Genomic DNA, 20,605 nt, shown 5'->3' with positions numbered 1-20,605 from the left:
TTAAATATTGTTGGAAGAGCTGAATGCCTTTCAACATGCTAATTCGGGGTGAGCGAAAGTTGCTTAGGCATAATTTGGTGAAATTCCAGAAACACTAAATTAGGCCTACTTACAAAACCATCATTTTGTGCTATATTTCAGCACTCCATTAGTCCTCATATCAATATTTGATGTGAAGATGCATTTTGTGCAAAAACAAAAATTCAAAAGCAATGCAAAAGCAGTCTCTCACATTCTCTTGTTGCTTAGGGCCATATGAATGGACACATTTTCCCTATAGACACAGTAGGGGTAAAAACCTTTGATATATCTGGCCCTTAGTCTTTTTAGTAATTTTGTATTGCGAATGGCATGTTTGATTAAACGTTTTGCAATTGTAACTTTTTTAAATAACAGGCCTTTCAGTTGTATCGTTTTTTATTTTTACTATTGCTGTTTCTAATGGAGAGTAAATAAAGACCTAATCAAGCACCCACATTTCGAGCAGCTACTGTGCTGTAATGTCACTTATACATTTTATGAGAGCACCTTTGAAAAGGAGAATACATCACTTGAAACACTGTTACCCAAAGTGCAGGCAAACTAAATAACAGTAAGCACTGACACTGAAGATAAAACTATTTTTTTGGCAGTTTTGCACAGTGTGCACAAGCTTTGTGCAGTCACTCATAGTGAAAGAAGCCAATGGGTAAAGTGGGCGGACCCATTGTTGCATGGGAAAACGACAGCTGCTCATCCATCATCCCCCTCCGGTGTGGAGTGCCACAGGGCTCATCTCTGAGCCCTACACTTTTCAACGTGTACATGGCCCCACTGGAGAAGAGGGTCAGCTCGTACGGCGTGTCAGTCATCAACTACGCCGACGACACTCAGCTGGTCGTCACCCTTTCCCACCCTCACCACGCACCATCTGACCTCCACGGCTGCCTCTCCGAAGTCCACCGATGGATGAATCTCTCCTCATTAAAATTAAACGGGTCCAAGACTGAGATCCTCCTGATGGGCCATAATGGACCCTCTCTACCACCTCACCTTTGGCCCAGGTGCCTAGGGGACCCCCCCGCACCCAAGGAAGAGGTCAAGAGCCTTGGGGTGTGGATTGAGAAAGACATGAGTTTTAAAATCCAGGCAAAGAGAACTGCAGGGATTTGCTTTGGACTACTCAGGGCCTGCAGGAAGATCTTTCCCCTGCTCCCAGAGACTGCAAGAAGGCTCCTCATACAGGGTCTAATCCTGGCAAGATTAGACTACTGTAACGCTGTATACTTGGGAGCCCCTGAAGCCACCCTGAACTCACTGCAGAAAGCCCAAAATGCCGCAGCCCGGTTACTTACGGGCACTCCTGGAAGATCCTCCGCCAGGCCGGCCCTCAACTCTCTCCACTGGCTCCCAATCAGAGAAAGGGTCTTGTTCAAATCCCTCTGCCTGGCCCATAAAACAATCAATAACATCGGCCCCCCTCTTCTGAAAGAACTTTTAATCCCTTACAAAGCAGAGAGGGATCTTCGATCCAACACAGAAAATCTCATTGTTGTCCCTAGAGTGAGAAAAGCCAAGACCGGTGGCCGCCGCTTTTCGGTTCACACGGCAAAACGATGGAACCAGTTACCCCGAAAACTTAGGACTGAACCGAACTATCTCCAGTTCAGAAAGTCCCTGAAAACCTTCCTTTTCCCGCAAATATAATCCCCTAGTTGGCTAAAAACCCCTGGAGAAGCAGATCAGCGCTGGGATGCTCCTCGGAGTTACTACGCGCTTTACAAAACCATTAAATAAATAAATAAATGGTGTATACTGTGGTGGGTGGAATCAAAATGTGAATGACAACTGAAAATACCAATAGATGAAGCCTGCTGACCAAAAGTCCTTCTGTGTATGTATATTTTTGATGAAGATTTGGAAAAACAAAAGGCTGGTGAGACAGCTAAAGATACTACAAAGGCTAGACCTAAAAAAGTATACTTATTGGAAAAAGAGGCAACACAGCAGCTCTTTCATGTGTTAACATCTAGGTATGTGGCTGTTTAGCCACCTCTTCGTCAATGAACAGGAAGGCATGCAGTATGATCAATAAATTAATTTTAGCAGCAGGAGAATAGGGCTTGATAACCAGTATGGCTCCGGGCATAATGCCACGTCTGTCCTCCCTTTATTTCGCGAACAAAAAGGGAGGTCCCCTACAGAATCCAATGAGGGACGGGGGAGAGAAATATCAAAAAGCGAACATGTCCCAGTCACAAGGGTAGATTCTAAGCATCTGTTTAGTCAAGCTGACTTCACAACTGTTAGGGCTCAGATAGAAACACTAGTGCCACAGTGTCAACATAACAAAATCAACAAAAAACATACTGAAACAAAATGATTTAAAATACGTTTTTTGTTTTTAAAAACATCGTTTTATTAAGTACAAAACATAATAATGTATATCAAATTCATAAAAGACAATGACTTAAAAACACATATTAAAATGACATATTCTTTTTTATAGTAGTAGCAAAATTTGAGAAGCAGTTGTCGACATTAATTTTAGTCCACGTTGTCATCACTTCTCAATCCAAGATCAACCTACTGAGATGATTTTTTTAAAAGGTTTATACTAAGCATGTAAAAGCAAGTTCACAAGGTTGTTTTCACTTGTGAATATTCCTCTGCTTCACACCTTGTCTCGATCTTTTTTGGTTGCTACCTGTTCGAACGTGGCTTGTATGTATGCATGTATGTACGAAAGTATGCATGCACTGGTAATTATATAGCCCTCAATAGCAATGAAGAACTGTACATCCTTTGGGATTTAATCATTTTTATAATATTTAAAATATAGGTGTGTGTGTGTATATATATATATATATATATATGTATATGTATATGTGTATATATATATATATATATATATATATAAAATTTTCTAGAACCTTGTGTGTGTGTGTGTATGAATGAATATATATATATATATATATATATATATATATATATAATATATATAAAGATCAAGGCTGATAAGCCAGGCGAAACGCGTTGTGACAGTTCTTGGTGAACAATAAAACATCTTTTGCCAACCTGAAGCGGAGTGCGTGCTGATGCTTCATCGCCGTATGGAGGTTGAAGGCAGCAAACTGGTTGTTATATATTACCTACTGGCGGTCGCCAGTAGGTAGTTATAGTTAGGACCTAGTTTCCATAGGAAATCCTCAACATTCTATTTGGAATAACTTTGGCCCTGGTTGAAGAATCTTAGCGAATTTCTCAAAGAAGATGGCTCGGTCCGCTGCGCTCCTTCCCTAAAAGTTTGGGGGGGATTGGTCAAGTGGGGGCTGAGATAAAAGGGGGGTCCCAAAACGTGTTTTCTCCATGTTATTTTCCATAGGACCTTTAGACTCGGCTACAGGTCGAACGGGTGAATGGATTTATAAGAAATTTGGCAAAACTGTACAGTCCGGCTCGCAGATTACGCTTTTTTTGGAATGGTGTAAATCCGTTCAGTAGTTGATGAGGAAATTAAAGTTAAAGTCAAATATATATCTATACGCGCGCACACGTGCGCGCACCCAAACGGCTGCGCGCGCGAGCGGAATTTTGTTGCGTGACGTCTGTTAACGTTCGATTCGAAGGAAATCAGGAAGTGTTGACCGCCATTTTGTCATTGCGAGTAAATATATTGTTGATTTCAAAGCGTTGGAATATGGAAAGGGGAGAAGGTAGAGATTGTTTTGCTGCGTAGGTTTTCTCAGGGTGTGCAGTAAGGCCCTTAAAGGCGAAAATATATATATATATATTTTTTAAAGTTGCGTGGTGCGCGCACTCGGTCGCGCACACCTTTTTACAAGAGTGTGAAAATGGAGGTAAATCAGAAGTTTGAGTGCTTAGATATAAGGTGGCTCTGAAAAGAGCCATTGTGTTAATTGAGTGTTTTCTGCATTTATAAGTAAGTACCGATGCAGAGCCTGATGTTGCAGAGGAAGATTCTGTTTCCCTCATTCGTGAAATGAACACCGTCTCTCCTATAGACGTCTTGCATGTGGTATCGCAAGTTGTTGTGGTAAATAGAACCCATGCTATAATCTCTGAGGAACACAGAAACAGATTTATTTACATGTCTCCTTGCTTTCTCAAATTGTGCACAATGGTGATTGGACCAATTCCATTTCTGTCTTTGGCATATATTGGAATATACCAAGGCAGATTGAGGAAAAAGTGTCATCAATTGTCGAAAGGTGTCTTTTAGAAGCATTTCCAGACCTACCCCAGTGATTGTGCCTAGATCGTTTCCACCACAGTGCACAATTATAAGGTCTGGTTCTGGGAGATGCATAAAAGTTTTCACCAATGGAATCAATTGGTGACATTTCAATCCTCTTTTGGAAATCCATGTTATGTGTACATTTGGTAAGCTGAGGTTGCAAATTCGTCTGCTTACTGCATATTTTTCACTCCAGTGAATATAACTGTGTCCTATTAGCCAGACCTTCATTTTCAAGGGATTTGTAGTCGTCCTTCGATCGGTTCTGGAAGTGGAATGGTAGTTAGAAGTTGAAATTCTAGATAAAGAAAAAGGAAGAGGCTGGGTGTGGTTTAAAAAATAAAAATGATTGGTTGATTGTAAGAAGTGGAGATTGAACAGTACGTTGCATGTTAATGTTTATGTTAAACGAAAAGTACTATTGGGTGCGAAAAAAAAAGACATGTAACAGAGCTGTGGATTGGCAGGTGTTTCTGGAGGGAAAACAGTGTTGTTACTTTGCTGTAGAACGTTGAGATATGAACTTTTGACCTGTGCCTTCAGCCAGGTGCAGAATGAGGTGTTACCATGGAAACAGCCAGAGATGGCAGTGGGTGATGGGTGAGTTTTATGTGACATTGAAAATATTGTGAGGGAGAACCAACTGAAATGTAATTGCTTACGTTACGCGCTCCGCATTGCTTCCGGGAAGCTGCGCCTCGCGCACTGGAGCACTTCCGGGTGCGCTAACGCGGCGCGTCATATGACGGATTACGCAAGAACGCGATACGTCGTTGGGGCTCCACCGGAACTGATCGAATTGGTAGTCTACAGTGTTTCTGGATGTTTCAGACTGAAGCTGGCGTCAGCATGAGAGCACCTCGTGGCTACGTCGTGGCCATTCCGCGAGCAATCATGGCAGTCGCTCCCCACCGGAAGTCTGCAGGAGTCGGGGGCCTCGGTGACTCTTGTAGAATCTTCAAGGCTGACGGGACGCTTTTGGGAATGGGGCTCATGCCCTAGCAGTCAAGCGTCCGAGTTCCAGGGTTGCCCAGAGCCATCCTTGCAGGCCAGGCCCAAGTCTGTGGAGCCGACCGCCATTTCCTGAGCTCCGTGACAGCCGCCTGTCGCTGTATCGGAAGAGTGGGTGCAATTCAGCCGGATGGCGGGTGAGACGGTGTAAATGTGATGGTTGGACCAGGGCACCGCAGGACGTGTCTTCAGGTCAAACGGATTGTGGGACAAGGTCCAGAATGGAAGAGGCATCAAAAGGCAAGAAGTTCCGCCTGACCCCGGGAGCCGGCCGCCTATGTCGTGGGCGATCTCAGGCCATACCAGGGGAACAAGACTTGGGGAGGGGGCAGGAGCCAAGCACCCCCTCCGAGTCCGCGTTTCTTGGACCCTGAAGTATGGCACTCAACATTCAGAACTTATGACATTTGTGCAAGGCAGGGACATCGAAGCCTCTCAGGGACCAAGTATATCCAGAGTCCTTCCTACAGAAGGTGGTGGGGGTGGCAGCATTAGCAAGGCATCCCCCCACACAACTTGTCGGACCCTGAAGTATGGCTCTCAACATCCAGAACTTATGACATTTGTGCAAGGCAGGGATATCCAGAGTCCTTCCTACAGAAGGTGGTGGGGGTGGCGGCATTAGCAAGGTATCCCCCCACACAACTTGTCGGACATGACCTCTGGATGTACTGGGTGTTTAATTTCAGAATTGAAGCTACTAAGAAGCAATTAGAAGTGTTGTTTTCATGTTGCAGTAGGTTCCATGTAAATAGTTATTTAATACAACGTTTTATCCTGTTACTTTGCTGGTGTGTTGTATATATTTATAATATTTGCATAGTGTTTGTCGTTATTTTGGGCGGGGTGGGTGGCGGAGCCGAGCTGTCTTGCAGCCATCATGGCGTCGAGCTCGGTTCCTCTCTCTAGATTCATGTTTTTTCTAACGATTTATATGTTATAGTTTGCTAGCACGATACAGCGGATAGTCCGCATTTTAAATATATGTCCTTTTTATTAGGGGGGTCCTCCGGTGGAGTCGGACGATCTACCTCTAATAAACGATCCGGGTTGAACCAACTAGCAACAAACGGGGCAGAGATAGGCATGACGGGTTACAAAGGGGACAAAAGTGTGCACTACCTATCCTTCACTATCTGCAAAAACTAAATAGAGTATTGCGACTTTATGCTTATTTGTGAACAGAGAATGACCCAAAGAGAACCAATTTTGAACAATCATAGGCTATTGGCAGTGGGCAGAGAGGCCATGACACAGAAAATGGCTGTTACTTACGTGCATGATGGGGCCTAAAAGGGACTAGATGGCGTGGCCACTGTTTCGCGACTTTCACTTTACTTTTAACAATTGCTGTGGTGAACATAAATGAACGCCGCTTATGTATACCTAATTGTAGTCATTTTCCACAAAAAAGCTTTTGATATTTGCTATTAAAAAACAAAGAAAAACACTGAAAAAACCATAGGTTATAGACCATATATAGTTAAATATCTGAAGTCCATCTCTGCACTGCATGGAGATACAGGTCGTCGATCAGAAGATGTGCTGGCCACTTCTAATGGTAATAGCGTGGCCAGGGCTCTTGTCGTTGCCTCTGCAAATTGCAGAGGGTGCACTTGTTTGACATGCCGCACCATGGTATGTATGGAAAAGAAATATTTTTTTGCTGGATTTCTTCTTAAGAGAACCAAGTCACATATCGTGCAGGTTACTTTTGGTGCATTCACTTTCTTTTGATCTTCAGGATAAGTGAAAAATTGCCAGATGAAAGATTTATTTTTTCTTATTAAAGGTAGTCGATCATTTTGGTCAGATTCGGAAGATGAATGAGATACGGTAGCCATTTCACCAAAGTCTTCCAAAAGATGTAGGACGTTGTTGTCTCTTGAGAGTAGAAAAGATAGTGAGGGAAGTGGGTGGAGTGCTGCGTGTAAATTCCAGAATTTAAACTATTAAGAACCAATTGAAAGTGTTGTTTTCATGTTGCAGTAGGCTGCCATGTAAATAGTTATTTAATAAAACGTTTTACCCTGTTACTTTGCTGGTGTGTTGTGTATCTTTATAATATTTGTCGTTATTTTGGGTGGGGTGGACGGCGGAGCCGAGCTGTCTTGCAGCCATCATGGCGTCGAGCTCGGTTTCTCTCACTAGTTTCATATTTCTCATGAGGGGTTGTTCCTAATTTTTCTATTTTAGCGAGGTCAAAAAAAGATCTCATCAGTGGCCTACTGATTTTGCTCGATTCCTTTTGTTTTTTCTAACGATTTATATGTTATAGTTTGCTAGCACGATACAGCGGATAGTCCGCATTTTATATATATGTCCTTTTTATTAGGGGTGTCTTCCGGTGGAGTCGGACGATCTACCTCTAATAAACGGTCCGGGTTGAACCAACTACCATCATGATTTTGTATATCTTCTGAGCTGGATTTAAGCGCACAATTGTTAAAGTATGAAACGTTTTATATTTCTAAAAAAAATACCAAGGTGTGTACATCCGGTAACGCACGAAAGTTTAAAAAGACATTCGGCTCCATTTACTGAAAAGTTTCATAAGAATAAAAAAGAAGTCTAGGTACAGTCTCTTTGACGTACTATAAGTTCTTTGAGGGGTGTATGAAGAATTTCAATAAGTTCAAATCGCAACGTTTTTACGAAATATATAGGCCTATGCGCGCACTCGGTCGCGCGCGAAAGCCTGGAAATGCGATATCCATTTTATTGACAACTGTTGCCGAGAGTGCGCACACCGGGTCGCGCACGAAAGTTTAGTAAGGCTATTTTTATTTACAGACAAATTTTAATGTGTTTAAAAAAAGGCAAGGTACAGACTTTCGAATTCTGTATTGCTTTACAAGGAGTCTCTATGGAACTTGAACAGTGAAGAAAACGGCTTGTTTTCGAAAAAAATATTGCCAGAACTTTATTGCCAAAAGTATAGGTTGCATACACGACATTTTTCTGAATTAGCATTTTAAAAACCAATGAAATTCACAGAAAAAACCATAGGTTTTATACACGTTATAGTTAGGAAGTAGCATTTAAAAAACCTATGAAATTCACTGAAAAAACCATAGGTTTGACACATGTTATAGTTAGCTGGAAATTTTACTGACATAAAACCAATGAAATTCCACGTTATAGTTAGTTGGACTCACTATAACTTGTGCGTGCAATGCACTGCTGATGACGTCACATATTACATCACTCATGACATGGTCAGTGACATCACTCATGACATCACTGATGACACCATCCAGTGAATATGTGTCTTTCTGAAAAATAAATATTAGTGAGTAATGTTTAAATATTTAAATATATATATTAGTGTTTCACTTTGTGTATAAGTGGCTACATGTGTTGGTAAGTAGCTACATGCGTATGTATATGGGTTATTAGATGTTTCTCTTAGTATCAGTATGAGTGTCTATATGGTTTGGTGGGGGTATTACTTAGCACATAGATGCATGAGTGACTGACTCTCTGTTTGTATGTGTTTTGAAGACAGCATATGTGCAGGACTGTATGGGTGGATGAGTGTGTATATGTGTTTGTTAGTGAGTGAATGACTGTCTCACTAGTGTCTTTATCAGTAACGACATATGTTTTAATCTAGTATATGTGAATATTGATGTATATAAGTGAGTATATGTGAGAGTAAGAGATTGAAAGAGTTCCTGTTTAAATAAGTATGTGTTTCTATAAGTGATTGTTTAAGAGAATAAATATGTGTAATTTTCAATAGAAGTAAGGTGGAAGTGTGTGTATAACTCTATATTCAAATAAATGGATGTTCAATAGTTTATTTGCACGTGTGAGTATGTCTGTGAGTAACTTTTCGATGATTGTCGGTGTGTAACAGGATGTATAGGTGTATCATTTCATATGATGAGTGAGTATATGTATGAGTGGATGTGTATATAGATGGTGGAATTACTGAATTACTTGTTGTAACTGATATGGGTATCTGCATTTTTTTTAAAATTTCAGTTTCTATTTTTGAATATGTGTTTCAAGGATTACATTACAGTGAAAGAAGGTCTGTCACTATGTCACAAGGATGGTGTCATCAGTGATGTCACTGACCATGTCATGAGTGATGTAATATGTGACGTCATCAGCAGTGCATTGCACGCGCAAGTTATAGTGAGTCCAACTAACTATAACGTGGAATTTCATTGGTTTTATGTCAGTAAAATTTCCAGTTAACTATAACATGTGTCAAACCTATGGTTTTTTCAGTGAATTTCATAGGTTTTTTAAATGCTACTTCCTAACTATAACGTGTGTAAAACCTATGGTTTTTTCTCTGAATATAATATATATATACATTTTTTTTTCCTTTTTTGTATTGGAGTTGAAAGACAGTTAATGCACAAGATTCAGAGGACTCTTTGCCATTACAGTGTACTATCCACGCAGGTACTTCTATGCTACTCCTCTTTCAGAAGCCAGCATTGGCTTCAGGTGGCAGCACGGTTTCAGTTTCAGTGCCTCATACACTCAATGGAGCGCATATTTTCTCAAATCAGATGTCATTAAAACATGCTTCGTGTTATAGTTGCAAAAAATAGGTCTTTGTGTTTTGCTGCAGCTTCCAAGCTACCCTTCCTATATAACCATTTTTAGTTGTTACTTAATAGCGCAGCTGTCTTTAGGACCTGTCGTTAGCCTATACATTTTTTTAAAATATAACTATAGTGGACTTTGGCTCCTCTCAGATGACTCACTACTTGCATCGCAATGCACAAGGGACTTTTTTACACCCCCAAAGTAAACTGAACAATCACACATTAAATCCTTTATCTCATATATACATTGTATGCAGAAAGGAATCCTTGTATTGGTTTTTTTTCACAGCGGTAGGCTTTTCTTTATTTTTTTTTAATCAGAAAACAAAATAAAAACTAGGCGTATTGAATATGCCTGTTAGTGTTCTGCTGAAATAAATTGAAGGACCAGGGTGGAAAATGTAGATTACAGCCCTACACCCCAATGTTAATAGATTATTCATATTTGTTAAGGAATACACATTTTACACGTACATAGACACCCCTCACACACTAATATGCGCACCAGTGGACACCAGGCACCAAGGGGTTCCACCAACTATCACTCTAACATAATATGACGAGGCAGGATCTCCATGCCACTGACATGGCCCTTCTTTGAGGCGGCACATAGAGTGCAAGCATGCCTGGGTGGTATATTATAGGGTCACATATGGAAGTTTTTTCATGAGAAGTGTGAGTGTATGCCTTTTTATTGTAGGGTGTGGGCATGTGCCAGGCACGTGGGGGATACATGGGAGAGACAAGGGAACAAGGATGTAGCAAGGATGCCTAGAGTCCCTGGTGCAAGCAAACATAATACCCCACCCCAATGGTTAGTCAGTGAAATATAGCTATATGTGAGATGCAGATGACTCTTAAAGCTCGTGGCTCCATTGCCACTGCACCTACTGCACTACTCATAACCAGTTGCAGCTCCTCCGCTAAGGAGGAAGAGCGTTGCCACACTGTTTTGAAGCAGTAAAAGAAAGGAAAATATAAAATGATAGTAAGTTAATGTTATTACCATTTTATTTTGTCCTCGTGCTTCCGCAGCTTTGCATGATGGGACAGATCTGCAGAGCAGGAGAGGAGTGGTAAGAGCCTCTTTAGTACGCAATGAATATTTGGCTGGCCCGAATAGTCATGCGCACTTTCCCTGTTCTCCACAGGCTGCATTACAGTCTATGTGGAGAACATGCCCAGGCCCACAGTCCCTGGCTGAGCGCCGAACCACTGCGCTCAGACCCATCACAACGCTGCCTTGCAGCATTGAGATTGGTATGGGGAGCCTGGGTGCTTACCAAGCATTGTGATTTTTCATGGGATCCTGGCTGCCTGCTTCCTGGTTCATTACTGACGCGAGGAGAGATGCGGCGGTAAGGTACATTTTTTTTCTTTTTTTTAAATATCCCCTTACCCCCGTCTTCTCTCCCCGCCTGCCCTGCCACCCCAATCCATACCGGCCGCTACTGCTGATAACTACCCACTAGTTTTCCAGGTAAGGCTGCGTGTTAAATCCTGACTTGTTTGCATGACTCTGCATTTCCAGAGTTCATTCATACAATGACCAATTTAAAAGTGGAAACCGATTCAAAGCTACTGACTATTAAAATCCATAATTAGATAACCAGCCTCGTCAGATTTTGTCGATCTTTTAGCTCCTATTGGGGATTTTAGGCAGAGTAAGGATATATACTACACTAACTCTCTCTACGGGAATAATTCTCTTTTTTAACCACTCCTGGCCCCTCTCCCAACTTTTCATCACTTGATTCGCTTGCTTTGACCTGATTTTAGGCAGAGTAAGGATATATACTACACTAACTCTCTCTACGGGAATAATTCTCTTTTTTAACCACTCCTGGCCCCTCTCCCAACTTTTCATCACTTGATTCGCTTGCTTTGACCTGATCGTTTTGATTTTTTCAAGTATATAAACCGTGGACATTTGTTATGTTTTGTTTCTACGCATACTAGCATTTTTATGTATTTCTCTTCAATCGCGTGAAAAAGGAATCTATTCAAACAATGCACCGCCTGACTGAAGTTCAGGTAAAACGCTCCCAGTGCAAGATAAACACCTTCGTATCAAACGTTGAAAAATGTGCAGTTTTAGACAGACATCCATCCATCTGTATCTGTCTGTCCGTTTGATAATGTGTGCATTGAACAAACCTGCTCTATGACAAGCTAGCTTTCGGGTCTCTGGGAGGGGTGCCCGTTGTTCCTTTAACCGCAAACGTGCACTCTGGAGAGATGTGGCGCAGCGGCCAAGGCGGCTGACTCCAGAGCACGGGACTCACGGTTCGTGCGCTGGTGAAAGCTCACCCAGCACCATGTGATTCTAGGCAATAGCTCGCTTAATCTCCCCAAAGGCCCCCAGCCCATTGAGACCCTTAGGGGTGATTAGTGTGCGCTTCACAAATACCTGGTTATAATTTCTTCAGAGGCTGTCAAGTATTGGCCTTGTCATCAGCAAACAACAACCAAATCTATATACATTTTTATGCCAATCTTTCGCCTTTTAGAGAAATTGTACAGTATACGGTCCTGGAAGGATACAAACTGTCTTCAGCGTACCAGCCCTGCGACAGAATTTATCACCCATGAGTCCAAGGGGCAAAATGGCTTATGATTCGCTACAACAGCCCAAACCTTTCAGATTCTAGCTTGAAGTACCAGAGAGGATCAGATTCCTGGGTGAGATGTGTGTCTCTGAAGCTACGCTTTCTCCCTAAGACTGGTGCAAGGGGCCAGAACTGCTCTCCGACTGAATCTCCATGCAAAGACGGATCATCACCCTGACACCCTCTCCCCCCTTCATTACCTTGAGATCCTCGCGGGAGATTAGCCGCGCTATACAAACCCTGATTAGTTGATTGATTTATCCATTGAAGTTGCATCCACCAATTGAATAAACATAAATGAGTCGTCAATGAGTCCTGCTATCATCATGGGTTGGTTTTTATGTCAGAATATCAATGTCAAAAACATTATGTAACATAAAAAATCTTGGCCTGAATATCATTTATGATTCCTCCGCTAGATGTAGGTATTCTATAATTAAGTATAACGGATGGAGATTTTTGTAAACAATATTTAGAACACAATAATTTTGTCAGATGGTATTAGGCCATGATATTCTGTTACCATACCCATGTGACATTGGAGATGAAGGCCATCAGTCGAATGTGGGTGGTGGTCTAAGTGTTACCTCGCCTTGGAGGGACAATAGTCCTTTCACATCCATTTTTCCTTGTAGCATCAATTAAAGGCAAAGTGATTCCTCAGGGCTCAAAATGGCGGAACTCCTAAAACAATGGTAAAATGGAATTAAAGGAGCTTTGGCCATTATTCCAAGCGGCACCAGTGAAGACGTTCAGTTCTACCACCAACTTCGCCCACATTCAGCTACGTTAGAGAGTGCTGGAATTAAATGTCTAGTCTGGGCACTCTTCACCTTGGAGGCTAGTCAGAAGACACCGCTTGAGCCACAGAGGCCCTAGTTGACGGCCATCCAGAACCCTTGGGTACAGTCCAGGCCCTTGCTCGGATAGCACCATGTGTAGAAAGAAATTTGGTGCCCCCACTACAGCTCGTGAATAAAATCAGGTGGCAGGGGGTCCTGTTTGTGTTTGCAGTTGAGTCACACATCAAATCAGTAACTGGCCCCTGAGAGCAAACTTCTGGGAGCCACCACCAGATATTCAGATTCAGTCACAGGGTAGCTTAATCACCTTAGTGCAAGTTTTTTGTGGTGTGAGGGAAGGGGAGGGGCCAAGGGGGTATAAAGTGGCACCTGAAGCAAGTAAACACTGTTAAAAGGTGTTTAGTCTGCATCATTGGTGTCAAGTAAGCGGGGCACTGCTGTCTGCAGGACTTTAATACAGACAGCTCTGTGCTACCCTCTGAAGATTAGCGCCCTGGGCCTGTGCCCACCGCTCCCATGCCAAAAGCCGGCCATGCTTAGGTAGCTCACGCACCTTCCGCATTCTCACATCCTGTCGGCCGGAACTACCATTTCCTCCTCACTGCATGCAGAGAGATAACAAGCACAACTAAATTTGTCGGGTGATTTTTCTTTGGAGATTAAAAGCATTCCTGCATTGCTTAGTCTGTCTATATCATTAATCTTCCCATTACCACGAAGGCTCCTCATGTGACACATCAGCTGTCCAGACCTGTACCTGTCCTGAAATGCTGACAAGCAGAAATCTGGCAGGAATATCCTTGGCCAGCATAGTAATAATCACAGTTTTGTTCAGTTTCGTGGTTTGTGGCTGTGAAATCCCTTTGGCACAAAGTCATTGATATTGTCTCTCAGGGGGATCTATCTGTCTGTCTGTTTTTCTACCTTCCTATCTATCTATATGTTCATTTGTCAATTGTGCTCTGGAGTATCGAGTACAAGAATTTCGTGGCACACTAATATCATTGGCAAAATTCCGAGGGGACTTATTTACAAGGCGGTGTTAAGCCACGTTAAGTGGCTTAACTCCACCCTGTAATGGCTTAATGCCATCATGTAAATAAGGAGAAGGAGATATTGCCACTAGAATAAAGTTTGATAAAAAAACTCTTCGGAAATAAAATAAGCACTGGCAAAGTCAAAAGGTTAACAGCAAATGTAAGATTTATTGCCTTTGCCAATGCTTGCATTTAATTTCTCGTGCACCGATTACTGCCCTCTACTCCTCACTGGCGTTCCTTCAATGTATCTGCCTTACCCAAACTGCATGTAATGCATCTATCTGATTATTCTTGCAACTTTCATTCACCTCTCATTTTAGCCCTTCCTTAATTGCTTAGTCCTTCTTATGAACTTTTTTGTTTTCCACACATCATAAGTTCCATGTTCTTTACGTTGCTTCCAGTTGTCACCAGAGATTGCAATGCATGCAGTGGTGGCCGGCATGGCTTGCGGGTGGCGGGGCGGCCACACAGGAGGGAGTGAGGGGGCAGGGTGCGGGGGAGGGCGCACTGGGGCGTGAGCAGTGCAAAAAAAAAATGTTTTAAAAAATAAACACTTATCTTGCCGCAGGGTCCTGAATCTCTGCTCCTGCTCTCCTCATCGGACTCGGGGAACCGGCAACACAGCCAGGCTTCCTAATGGAATTCAGGGCAAGAAAGCAGGCCCCGCCCTCTTTCATCACCACCATTCCCCCCAACAATATTAACTGTACTGATATGCTGCATTTGAACTGTTTCTGGCATTAGAGACAGCACAGATCCAAATATTGTAAAAGGATAGTGTCCAAGGTGATCGTATATATAAAAGAATAAAGAACCCTCTTCCCGTTTGTCGAAAAGAGGTTTAAAGTCAGAAAAGAGTTCTCTTACAATTAAAAAAATAAAAAACGAGGAGATTTGTAATATCCTTACAAACTATAGCCTTGATACTTTATCCAATACATCGAGCCAGCAAAAATAGAATACAACATTCAAGAACTTATTGTATAACTATTTTTAAAAAAGCTCTGTATGGCCTACCCTCATTAATTCCTCTAGCTGTTTTCCTTCCTGTAAGAAGCAAATATTCTTAAGTGCAAGAAAGGCACTATGTAGTTTATTATTTTTAGATATAGCCCCGCATCACAAGTGGGTGGAAATTTACAATAAAATGTCAGAGCGCGGTGTTACTTTAAAATTAGTAACACCACGCTCTGACATTTTTTAAACGTAGGGGTGTGGCACATTTACAGAAATACAGGGCACTCCTGCATTTCCCCTAGGGCTGGCACTTAAGCTGCCTAGCGCCAGCGCACGCACTCTTGGGTCATGTTGCAAGGATGGTTGCACTGCAGGGGCGATTGTTTATGTGCAAGTAGGGATATCTTCCTGTGCACAAAAAACCTGTACAGGTGATTTGCTGTTTCTATGTGAGCTGCATAAAGCAACACACTTAGAAAGAACAAAATACAAGGAGAAATTAATAATATCTCCTCCTATCACCACCCTAAGACTGGGTTTTACCTGGTCTTAGTTTTTGCCACTGTCCTATTTTTGTAAATATGGGGCAGCGTAAAAAAAAAAAAATGTGTGTTGAGGCGGAACGCCCACTGCAACACCCATTGCACGCCCCTTTCATGCTAAGTGAAGCAAGCTATATTTGAGAACACCAACTACAAAGCCCTTCCCCCCCATTCCCAGCCTGACCCCATCAAAAAAAGCTTCTGAGGCATCCACCGATGTCCTCCTGAGGGGGTATCAGAATCTGTAAGGGACATTGGATGTAGATAGCCTCCATTCACAAACAAGAAATTTACTCTATGTAGTGGCGGCTGCCACATAATGGGGTGGTGTGGCGGGGAGGAATGAAAAAAAAATAGCACTTACCTGGGGATGTCCACTGACTCTCCTCCATCTTCTCTTCTGACTCCAGGCAGCACAGAAGCACACAGGCTCCCAGACACCCTTAGCCACACGATGCTGCTGTCACCAGCATGACAGCAGTGTCGTGATTGGTCTGAGCGGCCTAGTTCGGCACTCAGACAGGGAGTGGGAGCCTGTGCATTTTCTCCACCAGGGTTTTGCAATACAACTGGTTGTAGAATAAGTGCGCATCACTGTTTGGCCCACCGGAGACTGGCCAAGCCGTCATCCACACTTCAACCTGCTCTGGCCAGCCCAGCCCTGCCCTGCCCCTCACTTAGAATGTAAACCAACTAAGCCAGCATGGAAAAATAAAATGATAATAACATTGCGTTATCATAATTTTCTTTTTTCTTTTTGAACTGCTCACAGAGCAGTGGGGCAATGCTCCTCCACCTTAGCGGAGGAGCCGCCGCTGCCTTTGAATCCGTTGTGGAGTATCTGCTCCTCACTGGGTGACAATGTGAAAAGAGACAGTATCATGTAACACACTGTGGCACTGCTTGAGTAGGAAGAGTTGTTGATGTCAGATCTTGCCTGACATTGGAAAACATATTCCAGGACTTGAAGAGTTCAGTGTATTTTGTTAAGGATAAAATGAGCAAGCACACACAAAAGAGCCTTTCCTTGCACCATAAAGAATCATGTTAACAAGCCGTGCATTGGAACGTCAACAGATAATTTAGGGTGACCACCTCACTCCCGGTCATTACACGAAGTATCTCCAGCCCAAAATTTTTTAGGCTATCACTCAAAAGTCCAAGACTAAAAACAATGTCTGTAAGGACTTGAAGGTAGGTGTTCAGAAGGAGAGATGGACCAGAATTTGTTGTGTTCCCTTAAAAATTCTTAAGCTGATGCCTATATGTTTGTATTATTTTGTAATAAATTTAATTTTGGCTCTCCACTGACTAATGTGTCACTTTCTTTCTTTTTTGCCCTGCTGTCTTCAGGACCTGAAGCAATTCGATGCCTTCCAGGAGTGGACGGATGGCTACGTGCGCTTCATTTACAGTCCGGATGACAAGAACGCACAGCGCCACCTCAGCGGATGGGCAATGAGGAACACCAACAACCACAACTGCCAGATCCTTAAGAAGTCCTGCCTTGGTGTGGTGGTCTGCAGCAGGAGCTGCACGCTGCTAGATGGGACCAAACTACAGCTCCGGCCAGCCATTTGCGATAAAGCCCGGCAGAAACAGCAAAGTAAGAGAGACTCCAATGGCACCTGCTAGTGTTGCTTACAGTCTTTGGTCTGATTCACAGAGAATGTGCATTGCCATGCTCTTAGAGTACTACAAAAGTAAGTCACACCGACTCACAGCTAAGTCTTCCTGAATTGGGCATCTCACCAAGGAAGAAATACGAATTGAAAATTCTTGTAGAGGAATGTCTCCTTGGATTGAATGGAGAGGATTGTCCTCCAATGAAGGAACCTGGGGGATTCATCAACCACCTTAAACTGCTCAAGCTTAAAGTAGTTCTTCATTAGACAAAAAAAACATTTTGTTTTGGTGTGGTATCACAATATAATTAGGGGTATAGCTTAGTCCATAATATTAGGTGGGTGAGACTGAGACTTCCTAACAAGCGACGTAGTGTACCCAACTAAAGAAGACAGTGTGCGGCCGGGGGCATAGATTGCAATGAGTCTGTTAGTGGAATTTGGAAAAGTAGGGAACATTCGTGGTAGCAATAATAAAATCATACAACCATACGTTGGATGAACAACTTTGCAACCCAGAATATAGTGCAAAGACCAGTGGAATAATACACCGATGCTTGACAACTGTATACGCCAAGCACAACACAATGGCGCTTTTACAAAGTGACACACTGCAATGCTACACATATGGGAAAAACTAGCATGTAGGCACACGAGGCAGGGCTTTGCGCCTCTCCAGTGCTATGTTGCATGCTTGGCTTGATGGATTGAATTCTGCACTTTATAACTACCTTCTGTGCAACAGATTGTAGTTTAAAAATGGTTACTGCAAGGCAGCAGGTAAAAAAGACTGCAGTCAGGCAAGGAGCCCTCTTGGAAAAGACTCCATTCCATTCCTCAGTGACTTACAAAAGCTTTGCTATAGTTATTTTGATATGCACTGCCTCATAATACTATTACCCCATACTATGATTGACAGACATAGAGATGCTAATGCACGTAGCTCCATACTTAGAGAAGCCATTCATGCCTTACAAAACAGCAGTTTTCCTAATGCACTCACTTTTTAACTTCTGGGTGTTGCAACAGACATTGCGTCAGACACAGGCACTCATCCACACACACACACTCATGTGTACTGACATTCATGTGCACAGGCTCTTTGCACACACACACTTATTGTGTATTTGCAAAAGCACACATTGGCCCCCAGGGGTATCTTGGCACTGAATAAAAGATGTTTATTGTTACCCAACTTTCTAGAAATCAATACATCAACTTCATAAGGATGAAGGGCTATTTGAATCTGCTGAGCTTCGAACACATATTTCTGCTCAAACGCACTGGTCCACATACACATGCATGTACACACATAAACACAAATATGTTCTCACATGCACATGTGCACTCACTCATGCAAGGACACTCATGTGCACACAATCTTTGCAGACGTATAACATACATCTGCAAAAGCGCACATTTACCCCAACTCTGTGGTACTTCCTTTTATCGACCCCAGAATCTTGAAAGTTTGAGTGAGATTCAAACACAGATTTCTACATACACCTGCACACTCACAAATGCTGAGAAGCACATACACACAATATATTTTCCACGCACTTGTGCAGACACTCATGATTAGACTCTAATGCACACATTTACAAACTCAAGTGCACACTCACCTGCACACAAACGCTTCATGTGTGCACACTCACATATATACCAACGTGCTCATGTACATACACAGGGTCGTGTTCACAAATACGCATGCACAAACAATTGTGCACACACTCATGTGCCCTTATGTTCACACAGAGGAATGGTCACACTCATGAGCAAACACTCACTCGTACACAGTCACATGCATACACACTCACATACAGTCCTATTCACACACATGCAAACAACATTAAATGCTATTTTTGTTTTCTGTAGCAAGTAGACTTTTTCTGTGGCAGCAGAGAAGCAACCCCTACCATCATCCCCAGGGACCACCTGAGAGGCCCTGCACCCCACTGCTTGAAAGCAGCAGGATACGTGGCGATGCTGGAGACCTGACTGAATGTTAGACATGGGGAATCCAGAAAGACAGAGCAGGATGGATGACTCATTCTGTGACTCCTTAGATCCGGCTCAGACAAGTCTGACTGTTTTAGTCTGCTGAGGAAAGCTATTTTGCTCAGAGGTAGAGGAAAAACCATCAGGCACATATGTTTTATCAGTAACTACAACCATTGTTGAATTAGGAAAATGACCTGGGGTCAATGTGACGGGGCCTGTCTCAGCCGCGGCCCTTGCAGGTAAGAATGGCGTGGCAGGGCAGGGGCGGCTTAGACTCATGGTGGCCCTGGGCAGGGGGTGTAGGTAGGGGGCCCCGTAAGAGGGGGTCCGGGCGGGGCCCCGAAGGGGGGGGGGTCAGGGTTTTTGGAAGTGGAACAGAGCCGGAGGCCGCCAAATCCCTGCCAGGCCACGCAAATATGTATCCAACCTCAGAGGATTATTATATTAAGAATATATTTTGGCATGGCGGCCCCTGGGGTTTGGTGGTCCTTGCACATGCCTAAGGCCGCCCCTGAGCAGGGTTGGGGGGGAGGAGGATTTGCCAGACGACCACAAGGGAAAATTCAATGAATAATTAACTTTCCTTCATCCTCCAATGTCAAAATCCCCCCTCACCCGTCCTCACTGACCCACCGCTCTCACCTGCACGGGCCGCGGCTGCCGTGCGTACAGGGCACTGATTTCCGACCATGCATGTACCCTGCTTAGAACCCATTGACAACGTCTGACTCTCCAACAGTTAAACTCTCACCCTGCATGTACCAGGCCCAAACAGTCATCCACCATATCCATTTAACATCCCTGAATAAAATTGTCAGAATGTCGTCCGACAGAAAATCCCTGTCCTAGATCATTTCTACCAAAACTTCACAGTATATGGGGTAATACTTGCAAACCTGCATTTATTTTTGTAGACAGTATTTATGTCAGACGATATTTCTGTATACGATATTCCGACACACAACCATTTATTGTATAATGTTCTCTTGGTACTCCTGCGCTGTTCTGATATACATTGATAGGTCAAAGTCAACATCACTCTTTTAAAATTGTACTGTGTCTTATATTTGTAAGCATAGAGGATGAATTATTAAACTTCTTCCATGATTAAATCAGATTCTCACATTGTAAAAGCGTAATACACACATAAACGCCTAATTCCGCTTCACAAAGTTTTTTCACTGAAGTTATTTATGAGTGAGGAAA

At 42.9% G+C, this 20,605-nt stretch overlaps 1 protein-coding gene across 1 annotated transcript in view; it reads left to right on the top strand.

The window, feature by feature from the left end:
* GCM2 (GCM transcription factor 2) overlaps window positions 1–20,605 on the top strand; it is a 72,504-nt gene that overhangs the window by 27,844 nt on the left and 24,055 nt on the right. The window contains exon 2 of the mRNA XM_086966881.1: window positions 17,127–17,379. Coding sequence (XP_086823007.1) covers window positions 17,127–17,379 — 253 coding nt within the window. The remainder of the gene's footprint in view (window positions 1–17,126; window positions 17,380–20,605) is intronic.

This window comes from Lissotriton vulgaris, chromosome 4_1 (genome assembly GCF_964263255.1).
Source record: "Lissotriton vulgaris chromosome 4_1, aLisVul1.2, whole genome shotgun sequence".
Classification (NCBI taxonomy): Eukaryota; Metazoa; Chordata; class Amphibia; order Caudata; family Salamandridae; genus Lissotriton; species Lissotriton vulgaris.
Note: the sequence above shows the minus strand (reverse complement) of the source record. Positions and strands in the feature narration are given on the sequence as shown.